Genomic DNA, 25,942 nt, shown 5'->3' on the forward strand with positions numbered 1-25,942 from the left:
CACCTAGTGCTGTTACCTGTTAGTGAGGTTGGCTCATCCTCTCTGGCAGTAAGGTATTTCTGACAATTTGACAGTTAAGCTGCATAAGTCTGTCGTAGTCCTTGTCTGCTTTCTGTTAAAGCCTAGAGGATCCTAATCAGTGTTAGACTTCTCTTATACTGAAGACACTAAAAAAATCTGTTCAAGAAAGTTACTCCCAACCCTGTTAATATTTGTGATAATCCTGAGAAAGTCGACATGCCTGTCATTAGCTTTTTCCATGAAGTCTTGGCTTGGCGAAATGGCTGATGCATAGTGTGCAATGTTACACTACGAGGATACTTGAGGTATTGCCCTAATATTAAAAAAAAATAATTCTCAATTATTTTTACGTTTTAATTGTTTTCCCAAGTTAAAGATGAATTCTTCTGATGAGAAAAGAATTTTCTATGCTTTCTTTGTGACTCATGTATTTCCTTTTTTTTTTATAGCAGGAAGTTAGTCTTCACTGTTTTATTTTGCTTGCATTGTCCTCTCTCTGACACTTCTGCCACAAATATATTCTTTTGTATAGTTTGCTTGAGTAATTTAACTTTTTTAAGTTACATGCAAATTTATTTTTTCGTGTTTGTATTAACTCATGGCCAGCAAAAAAAGTTGATGCAATGGAAACTGCCTTCATTGATGCTTTTAAGGCTTTGTGTTTATGGCGAGTAAACTTTTAGTGTTCTTAATCGTTTTCACCAAAATGGTTATTTTGTAGGGGGACTGTTTATGACATGAGAGAGTTTGGATAAGTACAGGAGCAATCTATTAACAAGCGTTAGTATACATGGTCAGGGGGTTGTTAAATCTGATGATTATTTCTCTTGTAGGTGTCTCTGCTTTGTGGCGTTTACTGGGGCTTAGTGAAGCATGAATCCCTTTCGTTAAACCACGAGTGGATCACTGGAAGGAGATGTCTCTCTGGCACCTGTTGCGTCTGCCCCTCCAATATGTTGCTGTGATTCTTCCATTCCTCTTAAGTGAAATTTGATTGACACTAGTGAACAGGGAGGATGACTATAACTTCTCTTTCCGGAGAGTCAACCCTCTTTGTGGTCAGACATCCTGATCTAGTTGGCCTACTTGAAAGGAAATTACATTGGATAGGCTTACGACTCCACTATAAAGCCAGAAAATAGTGGTGGGAAAAGCATAAAAGATGGCTATATGTCCCACTGCTACTGTGTGGATTTATCATTCTAGTTAGGTTGTCTCTTTTCCATCCTCCTAGTCACACTTTGACTTGTACGTTCATGAGAGGGAACATGTGTTTGGGTAACTGTTGAGCAGGCACGGAGCAGGCAGGTGGTCTGAGCACAGCTGGGTATCAGGAGCTGGGGAGCTACCAGGGACGTTGAGCCTCGCAGACCTGTTTTTTCCCTTTGTGAATTGTCTCTACTGATTATAGAGCTTTTTATCTTCTTTTAAAATATTAATGGACAACAGTATTGATAATTATCTACCTTGATACATATTAAAAGTTGGATGGTTTGTCTGAAAAATACAATTAATTTTCTTTAAGGCTGATTTTTTGTTTTGGGGGTTTTTTGGGTGGTGCTTGTTCTAGGGTTTTTTGTAATTGCACTCTAGGCAGCAGATGTAAATCCAAGCATCATCTTTGAGTACTGCTCATGACCATGCTAATTTAACTGTGCTTGCTTTAGCTTTTAAATTTCATGCTAGCCAAGTAGCCAGACTTGCTGCTAGTCTAAAATAGCTGCTTAGTCTGTGCAAAAATGCTTTGCTACTGTCTTATTGGAATACCTAGGTTTAATTTCATTCTGCTACAAAGATGTCCTTGCTGAATGGGCAGTGGTTTTTGGGTGTGGATTTGGAGATTTTTCTTGTTGAAGAGCCCATTAGAACCTGATGGTTTATTCTTATGAAGGTACTTATGTATGCTAGCAGAATTATCCCTCAACTTCCTTTCTCATAATCAAAACTCATGAGACTCAGTTATTCTAAGCTCTCAGGTAGTTCTTTGGTTCCTTCTGCACTTTTTTAACTATGTCCTTAAGTTTGATACCAGAGCTGAATGTAATATACCAGAATTTATCAGTGCTATAAAATCTTGACTTCAAGTTCCATTCCATCCTTGTTTTTATCTCATTTGTTTATCTGTCTTCTGGCCAGTGGAGACAGCACTGATTATACATTTGTCACTTGATTTTCTAACCTGCCCTTAAAGTGATCCCATTGAAGGAGACACCACAACCTCACCAAGAAGCCTATCTTTGTCCTTAAATACTTCAGTGTTAATTTTCTATTGCATAGAGATCTCCTTTGCTGCAATTCAAACATTTTATTGCTTGTTCTGTTTGCTGTGGACGCAGAGAACTTGAGTCTTCATCCCCTCAGTATTCTGATCTTTAAGTGTGGTGTCCCCAGTTCCTTCAGCCTTTCCTGGCAGGTAGTGTTGTCTACATCTGGTAGTTGTTCTCTTGTGGCTTTTCTCCAGCTGTTCCTGTCTGGCTTGAAGACCTGTGTTCAGAATGAGTTGCAGTTGTCCCTCTGAGACTTACTGGAGTAGTATTAGGTGGAAGGATTATGTCATGTGTCACATAAGCTATACATCCCAAGGTAGCATTAGCTTTTTTCCAACAGTCTGACCTTGTTGACTCCTCATTTGCATAAAGTCACCTTTACCTATTTGGAAATTCGTAGTAGTTCTATAAAGATCTTGCTTTCTAGTTTGGCTTTGAGAAAGTCTCAGTAATTAAGACTGTCACAAACATTAATCAAGTAAATCATGACATTTGTTTTTTCTCCTCTGTGTAACTCTGTCATGGAAGAAAGTTGTACTCATTTGACATGGCTTGTTTTTGACAAAACCAAGGTGGCTGTTCCTCTTCTCTGTATCATCTAAGTGCTTAAAAAGGCTTGTTTGAATATGTTTGACTAACTTTTCTGGGAATTGAAGAGAAGCTGATATTATTGCTCAGGCGTTTCTACCTTTCACAATCCCTTTTCTCTCCCTTAGTGTGTGGTGGTTGTTTTTTTCTGTGTTTTTTTTGAGAGATGAGGTTGTTTATTTGCTTTAAAGAAAGGATTTATATAGCTCACTTTTTTCTAAGGTTCTGATGTCTCAGGCATCCTCCATGAGTTTTCAAAGATAGGATTATTGATTTTGAGATGGCTCAGAGGATTTCCTGAGCAACTTGGTTGAATGTTATCAGATCTAGCCAACTTGGAAAAAACTATAAGTATGGCTGTTACCAATAGTAGGCTGACTCTGAGTATTTTTACCTGTTTATTGGGGCTAATTGTGCTAGTCACCTGCTTGTAGTTGAACTGTTTATTGAAGATTTGTTCTTCATTAATCTGTTTTCCTTCTTCATTCAGTAATGGACAAAATCTCTTACTAGTAGTAGTGTACTGATAGAATGATTTCTTAGTAGCCTCAAACTGTTTTATGGGAATTATTTCATTTCGTGCCTTTAGCCTTTTTGATTTGTCCCCTGTATACTCTTCCTATTGTTTGCTGTTCCTTTCTGTGTGCTTTCTCTGAGTCATTATTCTCGTGCTATGTTTTCTGTTCTCTTGCTGTGCTTGGTTTTCTTGAATTTGTTTATATCTATTGTGTCATTTGAGAATTAGCTCTTCCTTGCCTTAGACTTGCCTTCTGTGAGCTCTTATTTAGTGATGTTAAAATCTGTCCCTTGCTGTTCTTCCTTCCTTTCTGTCTTCAGTAACCATTGACTTGATGGTCACTTCCAACGAAACTGTCTCATTGTTTACTGTCAGCCACTTCTTTCTTGCTGGCTACAACAAAAGAAAGAATCACTGGTTGCTTTCTATGTTTCAAAAAAGTTCCTTGCACTCTTACTGGAGTTCTGCTATAGAATCATAGAATGGTTTAGGTTGGAAAGAACCTTAAAGATCGTCTAGTTCCAACCTCGCTGCCAAGGGCAGGGGCATCTGCCACTAGATCGGGTTGCTCAAAGCCCCATCCAACCTCGCCTTGAACACTTCCAGGGATGGGGCATCCACAACTTCTCTGGGCAGCCTGTTCCAGTGCCTCACCACCCTCAGAGTGAAGAATTGCTTCCTTGGATCTAATAAAAATCTCCCCTCTTTCAGTTTAAAGCCATTGTCCCTTGTCCTATCACTACATGCCCTCGTAAAAAGTCCCTTTCCAGCTTTCTTGTAAGCCATTCAAGGCTTAGGTGCCGAGATTGTTAGTATTTCCTTGTAACAAGAAGTCCTCTGCTTTTCTTTGCTCTTTTGCCTGCTCAGAAAAGGTATCATCTGACTGATGATACCAAAAGGTATCACCATTTTTGATGGTCTGTAGTAAGCTTGGAGCTTGATAGCACTCGTGCTTTACTCCCATTATTTGTAGACTTCCAAGATACCCCTCTGCGTTTATGATGCTTACATCCTTTAGATATAGAGCGTAACACTCCTGGGCACTTGTGTGTGTTTGGATTGGGTGGGTTGGTTGTGGGTTTTTTTGTTTTTCCCTAGGAACTGACTCAATCCTATTTCTGTTAGTATTCCAGCTAGGAATGGACTCTAATGGAGCAGATCATAGTCTTAATCACGTTCAAAGAATTTTAGGTCCTGTTCTTATGCTTCATTTGTTAGTATACATACCTCTGACTGATGGAGTGGTTGCTTGTTTCTTGTGAACTTTGTGTGAATATGACTTGTTCTTACTTTTAGGCTCTTGTTCAGGTTGCCCTGGTGTATCACCTTTGGACTCTTGCTGTTTTGCTCATGATCCTAGTGTAAAATATTGTTCACTCAAGTTAACAAGCAGGAAGAGCTTCTTTTGTGTGTTAATTCCTTGAAATCTTCTACGTTCTCACCTATCAGCATGTGAAACCTCATCGCATGATCAGAGAAGCCAAAGCTGTCCTCTGATAATGTTTTCAAACACATGGGCTTGTCTGCAGGATGAATTTGTTCCAGACAGTGTTAGGATATGGAAGGCTGATTGGAAGCTTCTTATTCCTTCTTGGTTAGACCTAATATATATTATCTGCTCCTCTTAGGAGTTGCTCCAGACAACCACTTTTATTTTCTTGGGTCTGAAGGAGGCAGAGAACAACTGGAACAGTGTGTAGCCCTAGGTAGGGCCAGCAGACAGCTTGTTCTCTATGCTTTTTCTCTGATACAGCTGTTTAGCTGCTTTTGTCTTTGGCAGTCTCGTCGTAGATCACCTCAAAAACATCAATATCACAGATGTCTCAGCTCAGCTGCCTCCTGCTTCTCCCTAACACTACCTGCCCCGCAAAAAAACAAACCAAAACCAAAACCAAACAGCAGCCAAAACAAAAAACCAAAATAACTGAACCCAAAACCCACACCCAAAACCTCAAAACTGCTTTTGAAGACCGTCTGTAATGAAGAATTTACTGCACTGGACGTTTTCCATGTGATCTTCCACAGTATAGGAAATAAAAGCAACTGTTTCTATAAATTTAGTCCAGGATTTTTGTTTGACTCGCTATCTGCGTATAGCCCTTACATCTTTGGGCCAGGAAACATTTGAGATTGAGAGTTTTGGAGATACCACTTTGCTTTTTTGTTCTAGTTATGTATGTTGGCATCATGGGCTTCTGCTCTTAGCACCCCTGCCTCTTGGTGAGGCTTAGCTGAATAGACTCCTCTGGACTGTCTGATATCTGCTTCTTAAGTTGCAGCAGTAAATCAGATGCTTGGGTCAAGGCACTTCAAGCTTTACGTATTTCCTCAGTTAATTCAGTAAATTTCTGGTCCCTCCCATGCTGGTAGTTGAAGGACACCAGGTGTTGTGTTTCGGTAGAGTATTTCATGTGGCTGTAAGAAATTTAATACATCATGTGATGTCTGCATGTTTGGTGGACATCTAGAGCTGGGCAGTTTGGGGATAACGAAGTGTGAGGACTGCTGTAATCTACTATGGACGCTAGTTTAACTTGCGGTTTTATTAATTTGGTAGTTGCTTGTTAGAAACATAACCTTTGAATGCAGCTCTGATGTTAAAGCTTACTTGCTGCATCTTCTCTGGTAATTGTGCTGATTGCTCTTAAGTCTAGCTATTAAACTAGGACTCTGCTTCTTATTGAAGGGGCTGATACCTGGAACATTATTTCTCTGACTTGTATTGTCTGTGTCACGTCAGAGTACAGCGTATGCAATTTGCCTGACAGTTCTGTTTCTCTGTTATGGGAAAAACATGGCTAGTTTTGGAAATGATATTTGGTAGATTCTTCTGAAAATGCCTTCTCCCATGCATGGCTTTACTTAATATTTTTAGGAGATTTTTCTGTCAGTAGTATGTTTAACCTTTTACCATTTACCAGGTAAGGTCGTTTTCTTGTAACGTAATTCCTGAAGTAGAGCATCTGCAGTTGCATCGTTGAAGCTACATAGTCAAATAATGAATTCCTAAATGTTGTCTTAGAATCATAGAATAGTTTGGGTTGGAAAGGACCTTTAAAGGTCATCTAGTCCAGACTTTCTACAGTGAGCAGGGACGTCTTCAACTAAATCAGGTTGCTCAGAGCCCCATCCAACCTGACTTTGAATGTTTCCAGGAATGGGGCATCTACCGCCTCTCTAGGCAACCTGTTCCAGTGTTTCACCACCCTCATAGTTGTAGAAGTTCTTGTATCTAGTCTATAAATATGCCTCCTTTCAGTTTGAAACCATTACCCCTTGTCCTGTTGCAACAGGCACTACTAAAAAGTCTGTCCCCATCTTTCTTATAAGCCCCCTTTAAGTACTGAAAGGCCACAATAAGGTCTCGCTGGAGCCTTCTCTTCAGGCTGAAGAACACCAGCTCTCTCAGCCTTTCCTCATAGGAGAGGTGCTCCATCCCTCTGATCATCTTGGTGGCCCTCCGCTGGACCCGCTCCCAATAGGCCCATGTCTTTCCTGTGCTGAGGACTCCAGAGCTGGATGCAGTGCTGCAGGTGGGGTCTCACCAGGGTGGAGTAGAGGGGCAGAATCACCTCTTATACTTGCCCTTGGATGAATGCTTCTAACTGTTCATAGGGAAAATGCGGCATGCTTTGTGTTTTTTTTGTTTTGTTTTGCATAGTCCTATTAATTTTAAATATTTCTATTCAGGATTGAAGTATAAACAACAGATAAAATCTCTAACAACTCTTTGCTAGGAAGAAAATGTATATATATGCATGGTTGTTACCTGTCAGGGCTAGTGGAGAGAATTCTGGGACATTTTAACTACCTGCTCAGAACACTTCTGGCCATTGTACTGGGGAAAAGAAATGCTTGAATCATTTTTGTTATTAGCTTCTGCTATTTTTTTAGTGCATGTGGCTGCATAATTGCTGGAAAAACATTGAACGTCTTTCTAGTACAGGAAAGGCAGAATCCTGGTATGGGAGATGGATTGGCTCTGTTCTGCTGTGTCATATTTGGCTACAAAGAAGTATTGCATGTGGGATACATGCTCCTAAAGAATTTGTGATGTGTGTAATTAAAACAAAATCTTCCCTCCCTTTTTCCTTGGAGAGCCTGGGTTCTTGGTGGCTGCACATCTGGGTATTACAGACCCAAGTCTTTTTTCACTCAAGTCTAAGCTTGTCCACACTTAAATGGTTTCTGTTATTTTGTCTACCTGCTGCCATTTCACTTGTCAACTAGGGAATAGCATTTAATTCTGTGCAGAAAACTCTTTAAATATAATTAATTACTATACTTCAACTGGTAAAAGATGATTGACTCCTCCTCTCCTTATGGCTTAATATTAAATCTGATTTTAATTTGGTTTCAAGTTTTCAATTTTGCTTTATTTTGCAAATTGTCCATACCTTTACATAAAACTTAAAATACTAATTTTTTCTGCTTTTTATTTTAAATGCAGTGTTAAAAGATATATAAGAACCTTATCAAAACTACAGTAGGCAAATTTCCCTTCATCTTCCCTGCTGCACATAGAATTTAAAAAAACACCCAGAAGACAAAAGCAGCTTATATATTACAATTGAGTTGCAAATATATTTAGGCAACTGCAAAGCTTTTTCATGTGAATGGTGATAAAAATGTGAAGGGATCTGGGCAGTTTTTTTGGTACTGCTTATCTGTTAGAAATACCATAAAAGGCTTTGTATTAACTGATTCAACTTCATTTGAAATAGATCTTCACTATCCCTATCTTCAGTTCTGCTTCCCATCCTTTATGCTTTGACTGATAGTATTTTACTTCAGTTTGAAAGTATTCCAGGATGTTTCACTCTACTTTCCCTGTTCTCGGTTTAATTCTTGTCTTCCTCTCACCCCCCGTGCATCCTCAGAGAGCACTTCATTGCTTCGCTAAGCTGAACGAGCCAGGCCTCTCACTGACACCCTGTTTAGCTGTCGTTGTGTCTATTCCAATTAAGTCGTTTCTTGAAGGTGGTTGACCAAATGAGGTCTCCTCCAGAGAGCTGTGAAGCAGCACTAATACTTTCCAGTGTCTCTTGAAAACAGTGTGATGCAGCTTGGAGTCACGTTTACTTTTTTGAGTCTTAGGGATGTCATTAGTCTTAGCCTTTGGTATAACCAAATCCTTCTCGCCATTCACTTCCAAATCTGAATAGAGAATTAATCTCAGAAAGGATATTTGGTTGCAAATACAGCATGAGACACTTGTCAGTGTCTCTGACTTATTTTTAATGTTCCCTTAAGATGTAAAATTTCTTGATTTGAGGCTGGGGATTGAAAAATTCTGACAATTGGAAGTGTAAAGTATTTATTAATTATGTGAATAAGATGAAAGGGAAGAAATTACAGAATTATCAGTACAAATCATTAAATATGCATGTGCACAATGATACTTCTTAAAAAAATAACCAATTTCTAATAACATATTTTTCAATTTACATGCAGTACTTTAGATCGATGCAATGCAAAATACGAAGAAGATAAGGCTCTTAGTTGCTGCAGGCTGTATTCTGAATAAATGGTCTTATTTAGCCAAGTAATTGGTCGCACAAGTGTAAGCATGCTGTAGCTTCTGGTTACACACAGTTTAAGACCCAAGAGTTTCATGCTTGTTGTAGTTTGTTGGCTTTGTTCTGTTTAAAAACATTTTTCTTTAAGAAAAGATAAGATATAATTACAAACAAGATAAGCACAAGCTTATGTCGTGGTTGCAGCCTTGTGATTTGTATTTCTTTTTGTGCTTCAAAACGTAGGGCTTGAATTCTTCCTGTCTTTGCCATTTCTTTGCTGAAGCATCATTGTTTTAGTACACTAAGTAAGCTGTAATATTTCTACGGTAAATTACATTTTAACTCCCTCCCTTAAGCTTAAGTATAGATATTATTTTTTCAATTATTATTTTTGATGACTAAAATTAATGGTTTGTCTTATTCTGGAAGTGATTTTTGCTTTTTGTTGACGATGCTGTGAGGAAATGTCTCATCAGCTGAGGCTACCCATTTGTACAAATAGCGATGCTGTAGTTGACAAAGTGAAGTTTGACAGTTGGAGCTTTAGGCTTCTATTTTATTTTCTTTTTCCCTCAAGGGCAGTAGCTTTCATTTATTGCAATACAGTGTGAATTTTGGTATGGTAGATGATATATATTTTTCTAGTATGTGTTTATAGATTTAAGCATGGTGTAAATTGCGATTCTGATACTTCTAGTTTTTTGTAAGATGAGACAGATGGTTTTAGGTTCAAAGGAAGATAAAATGACAGGATGGGACTTGCAAGCATAGGCACTTTTCATGGCATCAGGGATCTGTTGCTTTCTCCTCTAGCAATCCTTCTCTGCTGGAAGGCAATTAACCATTAACCACCAGAGACTTCCGTCAGTGCAGGTTCACTATGGCATTAATAACCGTTGCTTGGAAGCGTACGTCTTCCTTGAGAATGTATGCAGGGCCATGGGGACAGCTGGAGAGCTTTATCTTCAGAATTAGGGCAGCACTGCATCTAGTGTTTGCTGCTTTTGAAAAAGTAAGGGTGACTTCAGCTTGTTTGCTTTCAAATGTAATAGGAGTTTGTTCCCAGATGATGTGGATCTTCCAGCTTTTTGTCCTGGAAAACCTTTGGTTATTAATTATAAATGGGTATATTGCTAGTGGGTTACAGGGAATTGTGGTGATACTGTTAACCTTTTTGTGTTGACTTTGAAGAAAACATGGAATTTTATTATTATTCTTCCAAATGATATAATGACTTGGAAAGGGGTAATAAGAGCGCTCAGCTGATTGAGGAAAAACGGTATTTGTTCATAATGCTACATACAAACAGTATTCATGCAAGTGTGGCCAAATTTCCTGTGACTTAGATAGGTTGACCTTTGGAGTGGCTGTGCTGGTGGCCTGTGCCTAGCTGCACAATATTTTGTGTATAAAAAATAGGGTAGCCTAGTCCTTGGATCTCTTCACACTGGTATCAAATGGAGGAGTAGGGAGGTTATTTGGTATCCAGCAGAGTCATCTTCCTGAATACCAGTTCTTGTGGCTACCTAGTAGGAGGGATCATGCTAATTGTCTCTGTTCCTGACTTCCAAGGGCTTGTTTTCTAACTCTTTCCAGTTTCTCAGAAGGTCAGGAATGGCTCATCAGGTAGAAGCATCTGAATATATAACAGAAGAAAAGCCGTGATGGAGAGTAAACAAATAGAAGGAAATTTGCTAATTCATTCTGAGCCCGGAGAATTCTGTTTCAGATGATTGGCTACTTGCAGCTTTTGAGTAAGGATTACACTAGATTGTGTCTTCGGGGGAAAAAAACACTGAAACAGGAATTAATTCAGGAAAGTCTTTGGCCTTTGCTAATATAAATTTCATGAGATCATGTGCTAGGCAGTTCTTAGATATTTTTCTGAAGTACAGCTTATGTAGGTATGTTTTTCCTGGTGGAATTCAACTTAGAGTGTCTACAGAGCACAGCAGGGCTTCTGGTAGGATCTGGACACTTCCTTCTACAAAGCAACTGTGTATTTCTTTTTCTTAGGATATTATTTGCAGACTTATTTTTTTAAAGGGGGAGGTATATTATTGTAGTGGTTGTGGTAGGAATGATTATCTCTAAGTTTCATGGAATTAATAGTTGGTCTGCATCATTCTAATTAACATCTAAGGAAGTCATTTGTCCTTGTTTAATAAAACAAATAGATTAAAAACCTCTTCTTTGAGTATAATCTTGCTCTAACTTCTAGTTAAAAAGGTTAAGTAATTGTAGATCGTTCTGTCTTATAATGGGATACAGATTGGAGTTTAATCTTTTTAATTTTGGTTTATGAATGCTTCCTAGTTCGTGTAGAGATCATAGCTTTTTTGTGTGTGCTGATATTTTCATCTTGTGGCACTATAACCTGTGAACTCCTTGTTTCCTAATAAGTGCTCATTTCCTGAAGGATGTATTTTAGATTGATTCAGCTAAAAGAAAATTGAATGTGCTGTTGAAGAACACGTGGGAGGAAGGGCACAGAATACAGATGTGATTCCTTTAGAACTCATTACAGAGTAACAGTATCTGTGTTCTTTTGAAAGTACTGCTTCAAAGTTGTCTTTTTGAGGTACTACTGAAAAAAACTTTCCCAGGATAGTTTCAAGTACCTTTATTTGCAGTGTAGCTCATTTCATTTTAGAGGGCTGTGTTTGAGTATAGCTTTTTGTCAATCAAGGTTTGATGGGTTTGTGAATTTAAGTAGCTGTTTGGACTTTAGTGTGTTGTGATTACAGTGCTACAGTAGAATTGTTATATCTTGACTCTGAAGACCCAAAGGAAAACAAGCTGCAGCAGGTAAATAACCTGTTCTGTGTAAATCCAGCAGAAGTGTTGCTTTTGCCTGTTTGCAGAGGACTGGAGTCCTTAAAGAACCAGAAGTAGAAGGAAGACTGATTTTCTTCCTACTCTGCATTGTTCAGTGCTATCTGATTTCCTTCTTCCTTGCTCTGTTTTTGAGGCTTTTGTATGTGTTTGGTCACAGTAAAAACAAAACAAAACCTTGATTATGTATACTTTTTGCACAGACTTTTTGAAGTTATCTATGTATTTGATCTGGCAGGTGCTAACAGTGCATGACCAGCACTTTTCCAAACCATGGGAGGAAAAAAATGCCTTTAACTTTCTCCCACTACTAATATTATGCCTTATGTTGAAAAACAGGGCTGTGTACAGGTCACTTACCCCTCTCTTGCCACGCCCCTGTGATGAGCCTGTGAATAATTACATCTTACAAAAATTCTCTGGCACAAGGTCTTGTTGGCCAAGTAACTTAGGCTTTAGTTTTAGCAGGAGGTAGTAGAGACCCATCATCTTGGTTGTCTTTTAGGATATCTCCTAAAATGGTTGAGATGGGGACAGCCTTCTCACCCACCTTCAACCTCACTCTTAACTCATAAATTTGCTAAACCAAAAAGTATTAGTCTTTTTGCACAAGTCCTGTGTTATGCCTACTACTTAGACTTTTTATAATTTCTTTCTCTAGATTGAACCTATAATGATAAAGGCTTCAACTGGAAAAAGTATTTCCTTTGAAATAATTTCAGTTTCTGTTGAAAACTCCTTTGACGTTTTGACTTAGCATCAAAAAGATTCTAAGGGATTTCCCTGCTGGAAAAGTGGCAAGTGAGGTTTGGGATCTTGGGGGTGTGGGGAGAGAAATAATTTTGTTGGGGTTTTGAGTCATTCATAATAAACTTGCTTCGTTATCTGTGTACAAGGTAGATTAAGCCTCTCCACCCTCAGCTTGTCATCTTGTTTGACATCAACAATTTATTTTAGGAACAGCTTTTACTAAGCAATGGAAATACAGTGTTATGTTTACTTAAATCCAAGTGATAAGTTTTAATAATATGAATTGTTGAAGAAGGGAAGCCTTCAGAGAACCTGTCTTGCAGGTTAGTCAAATTCTGTAATGGTGTGATTTTACTTAATAAAGAAAACACTGGAAAGATTAAAATTACAATAGAAGTGTCACTAAAGTTATTGAAGTCTCATAATATTGATAGTATATGAATAATGTGGAAAATTACAAGCAAGGAAACTATTTGTTACATTGACGAAAGAGGAATTGACCTGAGATCTCTCAAACTGTATTTTAGCAGTAGCACAAGCCAAAAGGGATAGACAACAGTTTTGCTCATAAGTATTTTCTGTGCAAGTGCTTGGATAGTGAGTACCTCATTTTGGATTAATACAATGACTCTCTATTGCCAAATATATCTTAAATTCTTAATAGATTTATCTTAATATTTTATTCCTATTATGAAGTAGTATCACACTTCACCTGTTGGAGGACTAAATGAGTGACCTACTTGACCAACAGCCTTGTTAGCTCCTTGAACAAGTACTTGGGTTTGTAACTTACTGCAACAGTGGTGCTATCTGCTTGGCATTTTCCCATCTTTTCTCTTTACAAACAAAACAAGTGTGAATTCTCAGGTTAGATGAGTCATTGAGGGCTGGAGCACCTCTCCTATGAAGACAGGCTGAGAGAGTTGGGGTTGTTCAGCGTGGAGACGAGAAGGCTCTGGGGAGACCTAGCAGCCTTCCAGTACCTAAAGGGAGCCTACAGGAAAGCTGGAGAGGGACTTTTTACAAGGGTATGTAGTGATAGGACAAGGGGCAATGGATTTAAACTGAAAGAGGGTAGATGTACATTTAGATTAGATATAAGGAAGAAATTCTTCACTCTGAGGGTGATAAAGCACTGGAAGAGGTTGCCCAGAGAAGTTGTGGATGCCCCATCCCTGGAAGTGTTCAAGGCCAAATTGGATGAGGCTTTGAGCAACCTGGTGTAGTGGAAGGTGTCCCTGCCCATGGCAGGGGGGTTGGAACTAGGTCATCTTCAAGGTCCCTTCCAACCCTAACCATTCTATGATCTTCTCCTAGTGCCAGCATTGTCTCTCTTCCTCCTTCCTCCTTCCTAGGTTATTTCCTGTGGTAGCCCTTGAGTACAGAATTCTCACTGGCTAAGCATGATGGAGGGAGTGTGACAAGATGGGCTCGTGTGCTTTACAGTCACGAGATTTCCCACCTGTGCTATCCAAATGTATATACACAAGATTATATATAAACCAGTTTTAGTAACATGTGGTTGGTTATTATAGCTGCTTGATATATCTCACAGCTAACGTGGTGTTCTGCAGCGAATCCGCTTCCGCAAACGTCCTCTGTGACCAGGAGCAGGGTGCGCAGTCACATCGTGCTTAGCTTCTTGGCTGTTGAGTGGAGTTTTGGCTTATTTTCTACTTGAGAACAGTGTGGTAAGGTTAAACATTTGAGTGAGCTCTCTGCTGTGACATTAATGGTTCTGATAAGTGCGAGAGCCATTGGACTGGGATGTGCTGTGTGTTAGAAACCACGTAAGGGTTGAGCCGACGCGTCAGCTGTATTGATGTGCGCTGCTTTCTGCCATCTGGATGGAGCCTCTGCCAGGTTTCTCACTAACGCTTTACTCGTGGCTGTTGTTCAACTTGTGGCAGCTTCTTTCTCCTGCTACTTAATTATTTCGGATCTAAAAGGTAGTTTATCTGTATTTGAGAGTAATATTGAGATTTGGTATTTCAAATGCTGGATATCAAGAGATTTGCAACAGCCTTGTGACACTCCTTGGAATACTTGTTCTATAGCCTTCACTTTTCTGTATCCCTGTTAATTGACGTAAAGATTTAAGGGTTCTCTGAAATTGTGTGTGGTCTTGTAGCTTTTTAAAGGAGTACCAAGGAACTGACTTCTTGCATCGCTGACTTTTTTATGAATGTGTTTTCTTCATTGAAAAGTTTTCCTATCTCAAGAATGTGGACTACACTAGCATAACGCAGACTGGGCGGGGAAAGGGTAACTTAGGAGTTTGTGAGTATTAATACCCAAAATAACGTGCTTGGTAAAATGGATTAATAGTCTGCAAATTAATCAATTGGCCAGATCAAGCGTTGACTGCCTTAATATGAATATTTGAATTTTAATTCTTAACACTTTGTCTTTGCTTTTTCTGATTTCTATTTGTAACTTTGGCATCCTTAGTAAAAACAAGGATCTTCTTGTGTAGGAAACCTTTACAGCTTTCCCTGTTGGTGATATTTGCAGCTACTCAATAATAGCTTTTTCTGTCAGTGTCTCTCTTGTAATACTGAGACTCCCTGGCAAGGAAGTGTGTGTTAGTAAGAAAAATTGCATTCTGTTCAGTGTCACTAAAGATGTGTAATTATGGCACAAAAAAATTAGATGTTTATAATGTCAGTTTCTTAAGCAAAACACTCCTGCTTCTAAATTAGGGTGGAGTACTATGATAAACTTGTTCCTCTTTTATCCTTACAGTTAGTAAGGCTATGTGGAGGTCTTTATTCATATACACCTACTCCTCCCCCCAAAAAAGTGGTGTTTCACTACTGCATCACACTAAACCGTGATTATGTTTGGAAGTAGGAACCTCTGAACGTTTCACTGTTCCAGTCAAGTGTTTACTAATTTCCAAGCTACTGCTTAAAAGCTCTTTGGAATTAAATTTTGTATAACTGATGTCAAAAGGATTTTTTTTTTGCCTAAAACAATAGTAGTAAATTCTGATACTTTCTTGAGTTCCTTGACCGTTGCTGTGCCAATGAACCTGGAAGAACGTTGTGTGTTGCTGATCATTTTCCTGCCTGTTGTTGGGCATGTTAATTTGATATTCTCCATATTCCAGCGCTAGGAAGAAAAATCCTGCATTTAATCTTTTTTAAAATATGGTTTTTGTATGCTTTTCTAAAAGGGCATGTCCTCTCACTGCAAAACCTCTACTGCTTTTGGGAGATTATTTAACAAGGAAAGATAAGAAATTTTAGATTTCCATCTCGCCTTCCATTAAAAACTTTTCCTGTTCACCTGCCACTTTGGTGTCAGACTTCCATGACCATGGACAGGGACCATCAGTCACCCTGGGCCAGCCCAGCTGCCCCTTCCGAGTGTAGCAGACCCTGGCACGCTGTGTCAAAGGACACTTACACATTTCTTGGCCATATCAATATTGACCATAAATATTCTTGTAGCTGTAGTAGTAACATGATCATCCTCTCCAAGAGGATTCCTGAGTATAGTTCTGAGTGATCATTCATCTGATTCTAAGACCTCCCTGGACCATTTCTTTCAGTGTTAGACCACCCTTAACTACTTTCGTGAAAAAATAATGGAATACACTTTTTTGTAGTGCAGGTAATGTTCTGCTTTATTAGGCACATGCTTTGTTTTGCAGTAGTTGGTATCTTGCAGGGCTTACAGTGTTTTGGTGGGTGAGTTTGTTCGCACTTTCATGTGATGCATGGAACTGGTCTGTCCAGAGTGTAGCAAAGACAACCTTTTTCTGGCTTAGTCTCTTGAATGGGTACTTCCAACACCTTAAAAAATGTTCATGGATTTCTTAAAGTACAGCAGATGAAAAATAATCAGAATGTTGAAATACATGAAATCACATAGGCAAGAGTGATGACACTTCCAAGTAGATCTGTCCTCTGAAAAACTTGGCTGTAGCAGATATTTACTAGATATAATGTGGACTTAAAAAAGAGTGAAGGAAGGGATAAGTTTTTACATTATGGTATCTCTTCAGTGCTGTAATATACCTCCTGCAGAAGCCATTGTTACTGCAGAGACTACGGTCACTACTGACAATGTTCAGGAGCAATGTTTAAAGCAAACATCTCCAAAATCTTGCTATATTAAAGGTCTGGCTAGCATACTGTCCTGTCTGATGGTGCTTGGTACTAGATGAATGGAGAAGAGAACTACAGGGGAGTGTGTGAAGTAATCCCTCTTCTCATGTGCCTTTCCGGGTCTTACTGATCCAGAGATGTCCTGCATCAGATTTTGTTTGCTACCTACTGTTGAACCTCTCTCTCATGCATTTGTCATCGTTCTTTCCCCTCATTCATGTGTTTGACTTCCACAATGGCTTATCCTTAAATCAACTGGGGTTAGGGAGGAAGGATCCTAAGTTTTCACTTATTGGGATCAGATAGTTTCCTATCTCTTGAACTAAAGGCATAGAGAAATCTCTCTTCATATCTGCAAATCACTGAGTTTTGTTAAGTGTCACTCATCTGCCACCAGCAGTTCTATAACCAATTTAGCTGCACCTGGGAGAGGAGAACAGCTCAGCCTGTGACTGGAGAGCACCCAAGCCAGAGCTTCACAGGGGCTGTGGGGAGGGAGGTCTTCAGCAGCAAGTGTGATTTGAGACTGCTGCCTCCCACACGGCGTTGGACAGCAGCGGTGGGAAGCAAGGCGGAGCTGCGATGTGAAGCTGCAGAGCAGTGTTGCGGTGTGCTCACTGCCTGGCAGTGCCTGAGAGAAGGCTTAGCACAGAACAGCTGTGGCAAATGGGTTTTGGCATGAAAAGTGTAGGCAGAAGAGCAAGTGACATAGACAAGACATCTTGATGGGTTTTGGGGGGGTAGCCAGGGTTAAGTGCAGTAGCTTTCTTTTGTGTTACTCAGACACTTACAGAAAATGTGTTGTTTCAGATGTTTCATCAAACTTCATTTTTCACCTCCCTATATGAAAATAAGGGAATTAATTCAAGTGGTATGGAATAGCTTTCTTATATTAGGATGTAGTAGAATAAGGTATAGTCTTAAGCATCTCTGGGTAACATTTTTTTTTTCCTAGTCTGTATCTTTCCTAATGTACCCTGAGTGCAATGTTTTCCAGCTGTTTTTCTCCAGGAGAAATTTGATTAAATACTGTATTTCTTTGAGCATCACATTTCTGTTGAATTGTTTAGGGTTCAGTGATGATGAGTCAAATGCAAATTTTCTTCCCGTGCTTTTCTTTTCTGGAGCTCTCCTGAGATGTTGCATCATCCTCACTTTTCATGATGTTTGTGTGACTTCACCAGGCGTCAACTGCAAGAAAGATGGGGAGGTGTTGTCTAGTAATATGTGACTCAGCCCACGGAAGGTCTGATTTTGATTGTGACAGGCTATTAGAACAAATTGTGGCAGTCTTTGAGTGTTTATGTTCTAATTGCTCAACTGGTTCTTCAAGGTCATTCAGGTGGAATCAGAGAATATTGTTTAAGCTGTGATTCTCACGTTCTTCATACTTTCTGGTACGAATTATACTGTGCCAAGATGATGTATGCCTTATTCTCAAGAAAATTTACATTTTAGAGAGGATGAATGCGTGTGAAAGTGGCTTGCAAGAAAAACAGTGACTTCTTTTCCATTTTATATAGCAGAAAGAACAGAAAGATATTTCTTCCGCCCTTTCCATTATGGTGCAGAGTGCATGCAGAAATTTCCGTGTTCCTGGTCTGTGTCAGCCTTCCTTCTGGCACTTGTCTTCACAAAATAGGTTTTTAAAATACAAAACTTTAAAATCATTAAAAAGGATACTCAAGACTGTAAAAATAAGTTTAATTTAAAAAAAAAAAAGTTAGAGTTGTCCAGAAGTGATAGCTGTCTAGCTTGTCACTTCTACTTTAAATCTCGGCACACAGAATTTTATCTGTCAGCATATGGCCCAGTAACTAGATCTCATAAGGTCCTTCTGCCATTCTCAAGCCTCTTTAACATGAAGAATTTAGTGCTATTAGTTAACTTTGTCATCTCGGCACATTGTTGCTGAAATAAGTTATCTTGGATAAATGCAGTTTCCTAGATCCCCTTTTAAAGCTTAATAAATATATATATATTTTTTTTTTAAAAGATCATCTTCTGCTCCGCTAGTACTAGTGATATGTAAAGCAAGCATTAACATACTAAAATTATTGGTCCAACTATAAATTCTTTGAGCTTCTATAGGACTCTCGACTGAATGTCATTTGCTCTTGGTGGATTGCTCATTTTTGAGTTGTTCATTTGCTCTATACTTTTTTCTAGCAGTGCTTTGCTTTGAAACAGATCCTCTAAAGCATCTTCCATAAAGAAGCCTTTCACTGGGAGAATATCTTTAAACTCCTCCATAGTGAACATGAAGATGCAAAAAAATAAATCTAGTCTTTCTGCCATTACCTTAGCTTGTTTGAGCATTTTTTTAATGCATCTGTTTACTTACTTTAGCCTTATAGATCCTGACAGCCTACCTACTCCTCCCTGTTCCTCATGTGCCTTGAAAAAGGATTTAGCTGTAGTTTTTATACTTTTTCCCCCCTCATTTCCTTAAATAATTTGTGAGACTGTCTCATTGTATTTTTTTCTCTCTGTTTTTAGCTTGCTATTGTTTGAGCCCTATTTGGACAACTTCTACAAGATTCTTCTAATGTTTTCTCTAATACGCTATTTAGCCATCTCCCTCTCTTGCCTGTCTTAACTCATCCTGACTTAAGTATCTTCTGTGATTTTTATATTTGCTCTAAGCCTCACATGAAATGTCTTAAGTCTCATTGCCTACATGCATTTAACTTTTGATGATTCTTGTTAAGTTTCCTCCTATTTGTCTAATTCCTTTCTTTAAATTCCTTGGTGTTTGTTCCTCCTGCATGTATTTAGATCACTACTAAATTCTGGGGGGCTTTCACTAATATTTTGAACCATGTTCTGCATGGTGCTTAGGATCGAAAGATGTCTTTTCTTTTTGTTAGTAGCATGACAACTTGCTCCATGAAGCAGGCACTTCTGATGTTCCGTATTTTATCTTGACATCCTGTGACATTTAGTGGATAACAGAAACCTCCCACTGTTTTTGTCTTTGCTTTTTTAACATTTCTCACTGCCTTCAGCTTGGTCACCTCAACATGTGCATGTTTAAATGTGACAGTTCATGCACATTTCTTGTTATTGCTGTCTTAATGTAAAGAAAGTGAATGTACTCAATTAAAAAATTGTTTGAGCTGCAAGTACCAATTTTAATTCTAAACTTTCTTACTGATTTCTTTGTTCTTGAACACATATGTGTGTCACTAACCAGGGAGGATTTCTTTTCATGGTGAAGACAGCTTTCTTTAATTCCCAAGACCTTTGTTTTTTCCCCCTTTTTGGAAAGCGGCCAAATAAAAATAGGGAACTCATTCCACATCAGCGTTTTTGCTCCCACCATTTTAGATCTGAGATGCTTGACTTATGTATGAGGGTTTTGTCTTAAATACCTGCTCTTGAGAGTTAGCATAGGGTATGTAAGTGAAGTTGTGTGGTTTCTTATTTGTGTCTTTTCTAGCAATGATTTCAAGATTGTGGTTTATCCTCTACTTCGCTTTTGAAAAATCCGGTTGAAGACAATGGCTTTGCAATAATCTTACTGGCTCTGTAAGCTGAGCAATCAGTAATCCTGTGGATGTGTATAACTGAAGGATGCTCCTTTGTGCTGGAGGAGGCTCGAGTTTGAGTTTCTCATTTGGTAGCCGGGTAAAAAAAAATTCTGAACTCTGTAAATCCAACAGACGAGATGTGGCAGTTCCTGTGTTAAACAGGCTGGTTTTTTTATGGCAGTCTAGATTAGTCTTAGAAATATTAATATCAGGCAATAGTAGGTGGAAGACTGGAGAGCGAGAACACGTGAAAGGTGGAACAGAGATGTGAGATAAATGATACCTGAAATTCAAGAGAGAAACCAGTGCTCAATCAAGCAGAGAGAAAAATAAAGACTAAAATAATTGACTGACTTTATTTCCCATGCCCCCACCAAGCCTTTTTTTTAAAAAAAATAATAAAATAATCAAATGCCTTTTCTTCAAGCCAGTGCAATCTAGGGCTTTTCGTTGTCACTGACTTGAATTTGTATGCTGCCTTAAATTTACTCTTGATTTAGTGTCCTTAAATAATTCTGTATGGAAACACTTGGGGCTTTTGCAAGGCACTTCATTGATATCTGGTGTACACTTGTGGAGAAACAGGGTATAGAAGAGATCTCCGAGAACTTTCTGTGTGAGTTTTAACCTGGGGCAGGAGGAAGGCTGCTGCAATGGAATAGCTGAATGCCATGTGGAGGCTTGCTGTGGAAGAGTCTTCCTGGTTAACACTGCATATTTTTCTAAGCAGTATTGTATTCAACATTCAAAAGGCAAGAATCTTTGGTAATTGTCTCGATTCACAATAGAAGTTGAAAAGCTAAATGCAAACAATCAAATACAGAAGGAAACATATCGGTTTGCTTATGACTTCTCTTTTTTCCTGTATCAATTCATTCATCTCAGAGTGACATTGTTAATAAAACAGCTATAGTGAAAAAGTTTAAAATACATAAATGGTCAACTTTTGCATCTGTAGAACTCTTACGATAAAAGAAAAGGGACTTTCCATCCCTGTAGTCAAACAATTATTCAAGTTTCTAAAGCTATTTTATCAATCTTAAGATGCAGGGGAAGGTTTTGTTGTTTAATTTTTTAATGTTCTTTTAGTACTAAACTATTGTAACCAATGTACTATTAATTTTTTCCAGGTTTCACTAAATGGTACACAGTTTACAGACAGTTCTGTTGGATCAGAGTTCACAGGTGTTTCTCAGGTATGTGCAGCCAAATTTTGTGGGTGTATATGATAGAAGAATTATTTACTAACGGGAGAAGGTATTAGTATTAAACATTGCTAGAGAAACTCTTCAAAAAGATTTCTGTCTGAGATTTGGACTTGGCTAACTGAAGACAGTTTCTGATGACTTCACTATTCAAGCTTTAAAAAGCAGTGAAAACTACGATTTCTAAAGTAAAATGTTGTTATAAGAAGCTTGAAATTGGACATAGATGTAAAAAAAAGCTATGCAGTTTTATGGTAATAAAGTTATTCTTGGGAATAAATCTAAATACATAGCAGAGATACAGTTATTTCTGTTCCAGCTTGTCCTACTTCCAGCTTTCATTTATGAATGTTATATCTGAATATGTTTCAGAGAGAAAGTGAGACTGGGTGTTTTCTTGCAGAGATGCATCATGCATTTTTTGAAGCTTGACTAGTGGGAAAATATCTTGCTGCTTGCAAAATGTACACTTTGCAGTGATTACATTGAAGAGATACAAATGTATATGTGACCTAATTCCAAGCTCATCTAATCCAGAGAGTTTACTGCTGCTGTTGAAATGGTTGCATGAACAGTCATTGCATTCTTCCTTTAGATAAATAAGAAACTGTAGTTCATAGCTTCATTTCAGTATGACAAAGCTATAATGAGAATTTGAGATGCTTATAGTCTAGATTTTGCCAAGATTCTAACTGTCAATTTTGTTAGAAATAAACTGCTGAGAAATTTTCATTCTTAGCAGTTGATTTGCGTCATGCTCTAGGAACCAAGTGCTTTCGTTTGAACTTCGAATCTGTCATAAATACAGGCCCAGTTGGGAGATTCTTAGAGTTTTACTGAGTCTGTGAGTCAGCCAGAATTGAGATTCTTGTTCCTGCTGTATTTACCATTGCTTCTTTAATGGTCATGGTGCAACCTTAAGGCAATTAAACATGTCAGTCTTAAATTCTAGAAGTCCTTGCCGCATGGCCGGGATATGTTTCCCATGACCCTACCTTTGCAAAAGAAAAAGTGTCAGGTTGCCTTAACTTCTGAACTTCTGCAATTTTGTCCTCTGCTTTTCCTACTTGTTGGAAAATGTCCTGCATATTATGTTCATAAGGATTTGCCTGCAATAGCTGTATATATGTCATCTTCTTGCCAACAGAGACTTAATCTGACTTCCAAAAAATTTATTTTAACGAGGAAACTTTCAGGGCTAAGGTGATGAGCAGCCATGGCCCCCTGCATGCAGGGTTTTTAGGCATTAATAAGATCTGCAGTTGAGCACAGGTCAGCCAAGAGGAATGTCTATCATGAGAAATCTGTTCATGGTTATAGAGCCAATAAGAGGATGATTCCAGCCTTTCAGGAGGCAAAGTGAGCCTTCCCTCATGACGTTTTCTGAAAACCTACAGTAGTCAGCTGGAGAAACTGTATTCTTTGTCTTCCTTTAGTGCTTATGTGTGAACTCTTGAAGTGGCATCAACAAGTAAAGTGATTAGCTGTTCTTACTAAATCTATTAACTTAAATTTTTCATGAACTTCTGGAAGATAAGAGGATACTTGTGGAGATAAATTCAATGTGGGGTTTTTCATGTCTAGAACTCAGAAGTTTTTCTTTCCATATTGTCGAGTCTGTCAGTTTTATAAATGCAAAGAACATAAAAATCAGAGTTTGTAATGCTGTGCTGGTTTTTTTTAGATGTCAGCGATAGGGAATTAATTTGTTGTTGCTGTGAAGACAAGAGAATTAATGAATTGTGTCACAACTTGAACTAGTACTTTGCCCTAAAGAACTTTTCACCTGTGCTTGTGCAGTTCAGCCCCACAACATCTTTAAAGCAGTATTTTTGTTAGTATTGAGGTTGGAGCAGTATCTAGAGGGATGCTTGAATGACTTATTTAAATTTTACCTTTTCTTTGAGAAAGAATTTAATTATTTTAAGGCTTACGTAGATGTTGCTAATTAAGGCAGAGCTAGTAGCTGTAATAGAATCAGACAAATATGTGATTCTGCCATTATGAGATGTCTTGTTCCATTCATTATAATTTTCTTTGTCTTGTAAAGTTGGTTTCTGTTTGGCTTGTGCTGTTTGACCTGTTTTCGAGTATCAGTCTTGGTGAATAATCAGTGTTTCATGGCTGAACCGTAATTTCATCCATAGTAGCATCTTGAAAGAGAAATTACGTTTTGAACTGCCTCTGTCCTCTGAAGTTGCCAAGTTGGTTTTATTCAATGGCTAATAGTGGATTTCAAGACCCTACTGATAGTTTTGCTAAAACTGAGTTAAGCTTTAATTTTTCTAACAAGCTTAGCTGGAAGCATCTTTGTTTCAGTCAGTTTTAAAAAGGGACGTGACACAACTTCAAAGATCTGTTATTTTCCTTTTTTTTTTTTTCTGTAAGAATGACAACAGTAAAAGGAATTGTACTAGCCCTTTTTTATGTTACTAGATTATTGTGTCTAGGCTGAGTTATTTTAGTGGGGAAGGCTGTTGTCCATGCTGCCTGAAAACATTACTTTTTAAATGGGAGTTATTCATAATCAGAATTGTTTGCCACATAGATATTAACACTGTTGTGTTTGATCTTGGCATGCTCTAAATAGTCACCATTTAATAATGACTCTTTAAAATATTTGCATTTTTTTTAAACCTCAAAGTAAGTTTTTCCGGTACATATTCTGTGAATAACCAGTTATTTATCCAAACGTTTGTTTGTAGACACCGTTTACCTTTGGCTTGGGCCAAAGGGCTCCATATACAACTGGCGAGCATTGTCTTCTTTGTAGAAGTGAACGAAAAGATACTTCGCTTTCAGAGAGCGGAATAAAAAATTCTAGCAAAACAGCACTTTCCACGTCTCCAAAAGCAAACAATATGCTGCATCTTCCACTGTGGGTGTGTCCAGACTGTCGAAGAACAGTCGAAAAGGAGGAGAGGCATGCTACAATAGAGCAATCTCTTGTGGTAAGTTGAAGTACTTCAGTTCAGTAGGCTAAAAAGATACGTTGTTATGGGCTGAATGCTACTTTGTGCTTTGGAACCACCTGGGCTGTCAATGCTTAGAAAGTATTTTAGGAGATTTTGAGTTGGTGTTCCTGTGAGCTAAACTGAACAGCCAAAAATTAAGAGTTATGATTCTGAATTTTGGATTTTTGATTAGAGCAGGGCTTGGATTTGTTTCTTGCTGGTTTTTTTTCACTTTTAAATTGTTGGATCTCATACTTTATTCTTTCTCCCTTTACTTAAATTCTGTTTCTTCTACTCTTACCAGTGTGACTTTAATCATTACGCTTTTTTCCTATTCTCTGTCTGCTCATTTGTGTTTTCCCTCCTTTGTGAGGTAAACTGTCGGAATTTTCCTTTTACTTTCAGTGGTGTTCTTGAGTTACTGCACTTGCACTGCCACCTTCCTGCGTGTCTGAGTTTTTTGTTGTCTTTTCTTTCCTGTATTTAATAAAGAAGCATAACTTTGCATAGCATGCATATAACAATTTCTTATTCTTTGCTGTAGCACTGCAAGCACTGATTTAATATATATGGTGCTAATATTTCAAGTCGTGATTATTTTCTAAATTAAGTGTTATTCTCATTTGAAAATAGATTTTAGCCTCACGTAAGAGCTGTGATCAGTGTTGCACAAAGATACAAAAAGTTCATTGACAAGTCCAGCAACACCCTATTAGAAGTAAACTATGCTATTCCACAGAATCAAATCTTCACAACTGATATGTGCAGCCACATCCGTCTGATAATTGGAAACATTATAGATTTCAGCTGACATCTTGTAGACAGTTAACAGGCTGTGGACATGCTTGTAGGCACGTACAGATTTTTATTTCAGTAAACAAATCAGTGTGAAGAAAGATTGTCTTTGTATAGTGTATGTTGTTAAACTCATGTTAAAAGCACAGTTAACGTAGTTTTTGTTGTAAGGAAAATTTAAGAGTTCACTTGTATTCAACTAGTGTTTACTGATATTTTTGCTATTAACAAGTTTTAGTAAAATGAATCAAAAGAAATTACATGTAAGGGAATTAAACAGTTGGCTTGATGGTAAACGCATCCTAGAGAGCTCAAAGCACAGCAAGACTGAAGCACGTTATTCAATGTTCAGTTGAGTCAAAATTTTTGATGCATTTAACCTCTGTTTAATAAACTGGTAAAGAAAATAAGTGTCCTACAAGTGCAAGGAAGGCAGGATTTGCTTCCTAAACATTTTAAGTTACGGATACTCCAGGTAAAATAAAAATTTACAGTATTTTTTTAATTTGCAACTGATGATCTTAGATGATCTTTAAGGTCCCTTCCAACCTTTTCTTATTTTGAGAAGAATTTTTAAAAGCGAATTGCAAACGAATTTTCCAAGTCGAGAAGCTTGACTTAGGTGGCTAGTCAAATTAGAGAAACCAGCTGGGAAAAAAACAAATGAGCTAAAAAAAAAAAAAAAATCTGTTATCAGTCACTGCAAGGCAGAGTGTAAGTGGTTTGCTATAGATCCTCCTGTGTCCACATTGCTGTTGCTCTCATTACCTGGCTTGATTTGCCTCAGCACCATCCCCGGCAGCTGATCTTGCCGTTGGCAGCAAATGCATGTGGGTTCATTTT

General features: G+C 38.2%; 1 protein-coding gene across 2 annotated transcripts in view; it reads left to right on the top strand.

Moving 5' to 3' along the window:
* Positions 1-25,942, top strand: part of FAM193A (family with sequence similarity 193 member A) — an 83,764-nt gene that overhangs the window by 14,806 nt on the left and 43,016 nt on the right. For both annotated transcript variants that reach the window (XM_086611814.1, XM_086611816.1), the window contains exons 2-3: positions 21,276-21,341; positions 24,056-24,301. In XM_086611814.1, the coding sequence (XP_086467940.1) occupies positions 24,212-24,301 (90 nt within the window). In that variant the 5' untranslated portion in view covers positions 21,276-21,341; positions 24,056-24,211. The remainder of the gene's footprint in view (positions 1-21,275; positions 21,342-24,055; positions 24,302-25,942) is intronic.

The sequence above is a fragment of the Tauraco erythrolophus genome, chromosome 5 (genome assembly GCF_009769465.1).
Source record: "Tauraco erythrolophus isolate bTauEry1 chromosome 5, bTauEry1.pri, whole genome shotgun sequence".
NCBI lineage: Eukaryota > Metazoa > Chordata > Aves > Musophagiformes > Musophagidae > Tauraco > Tauraco erythrolophus.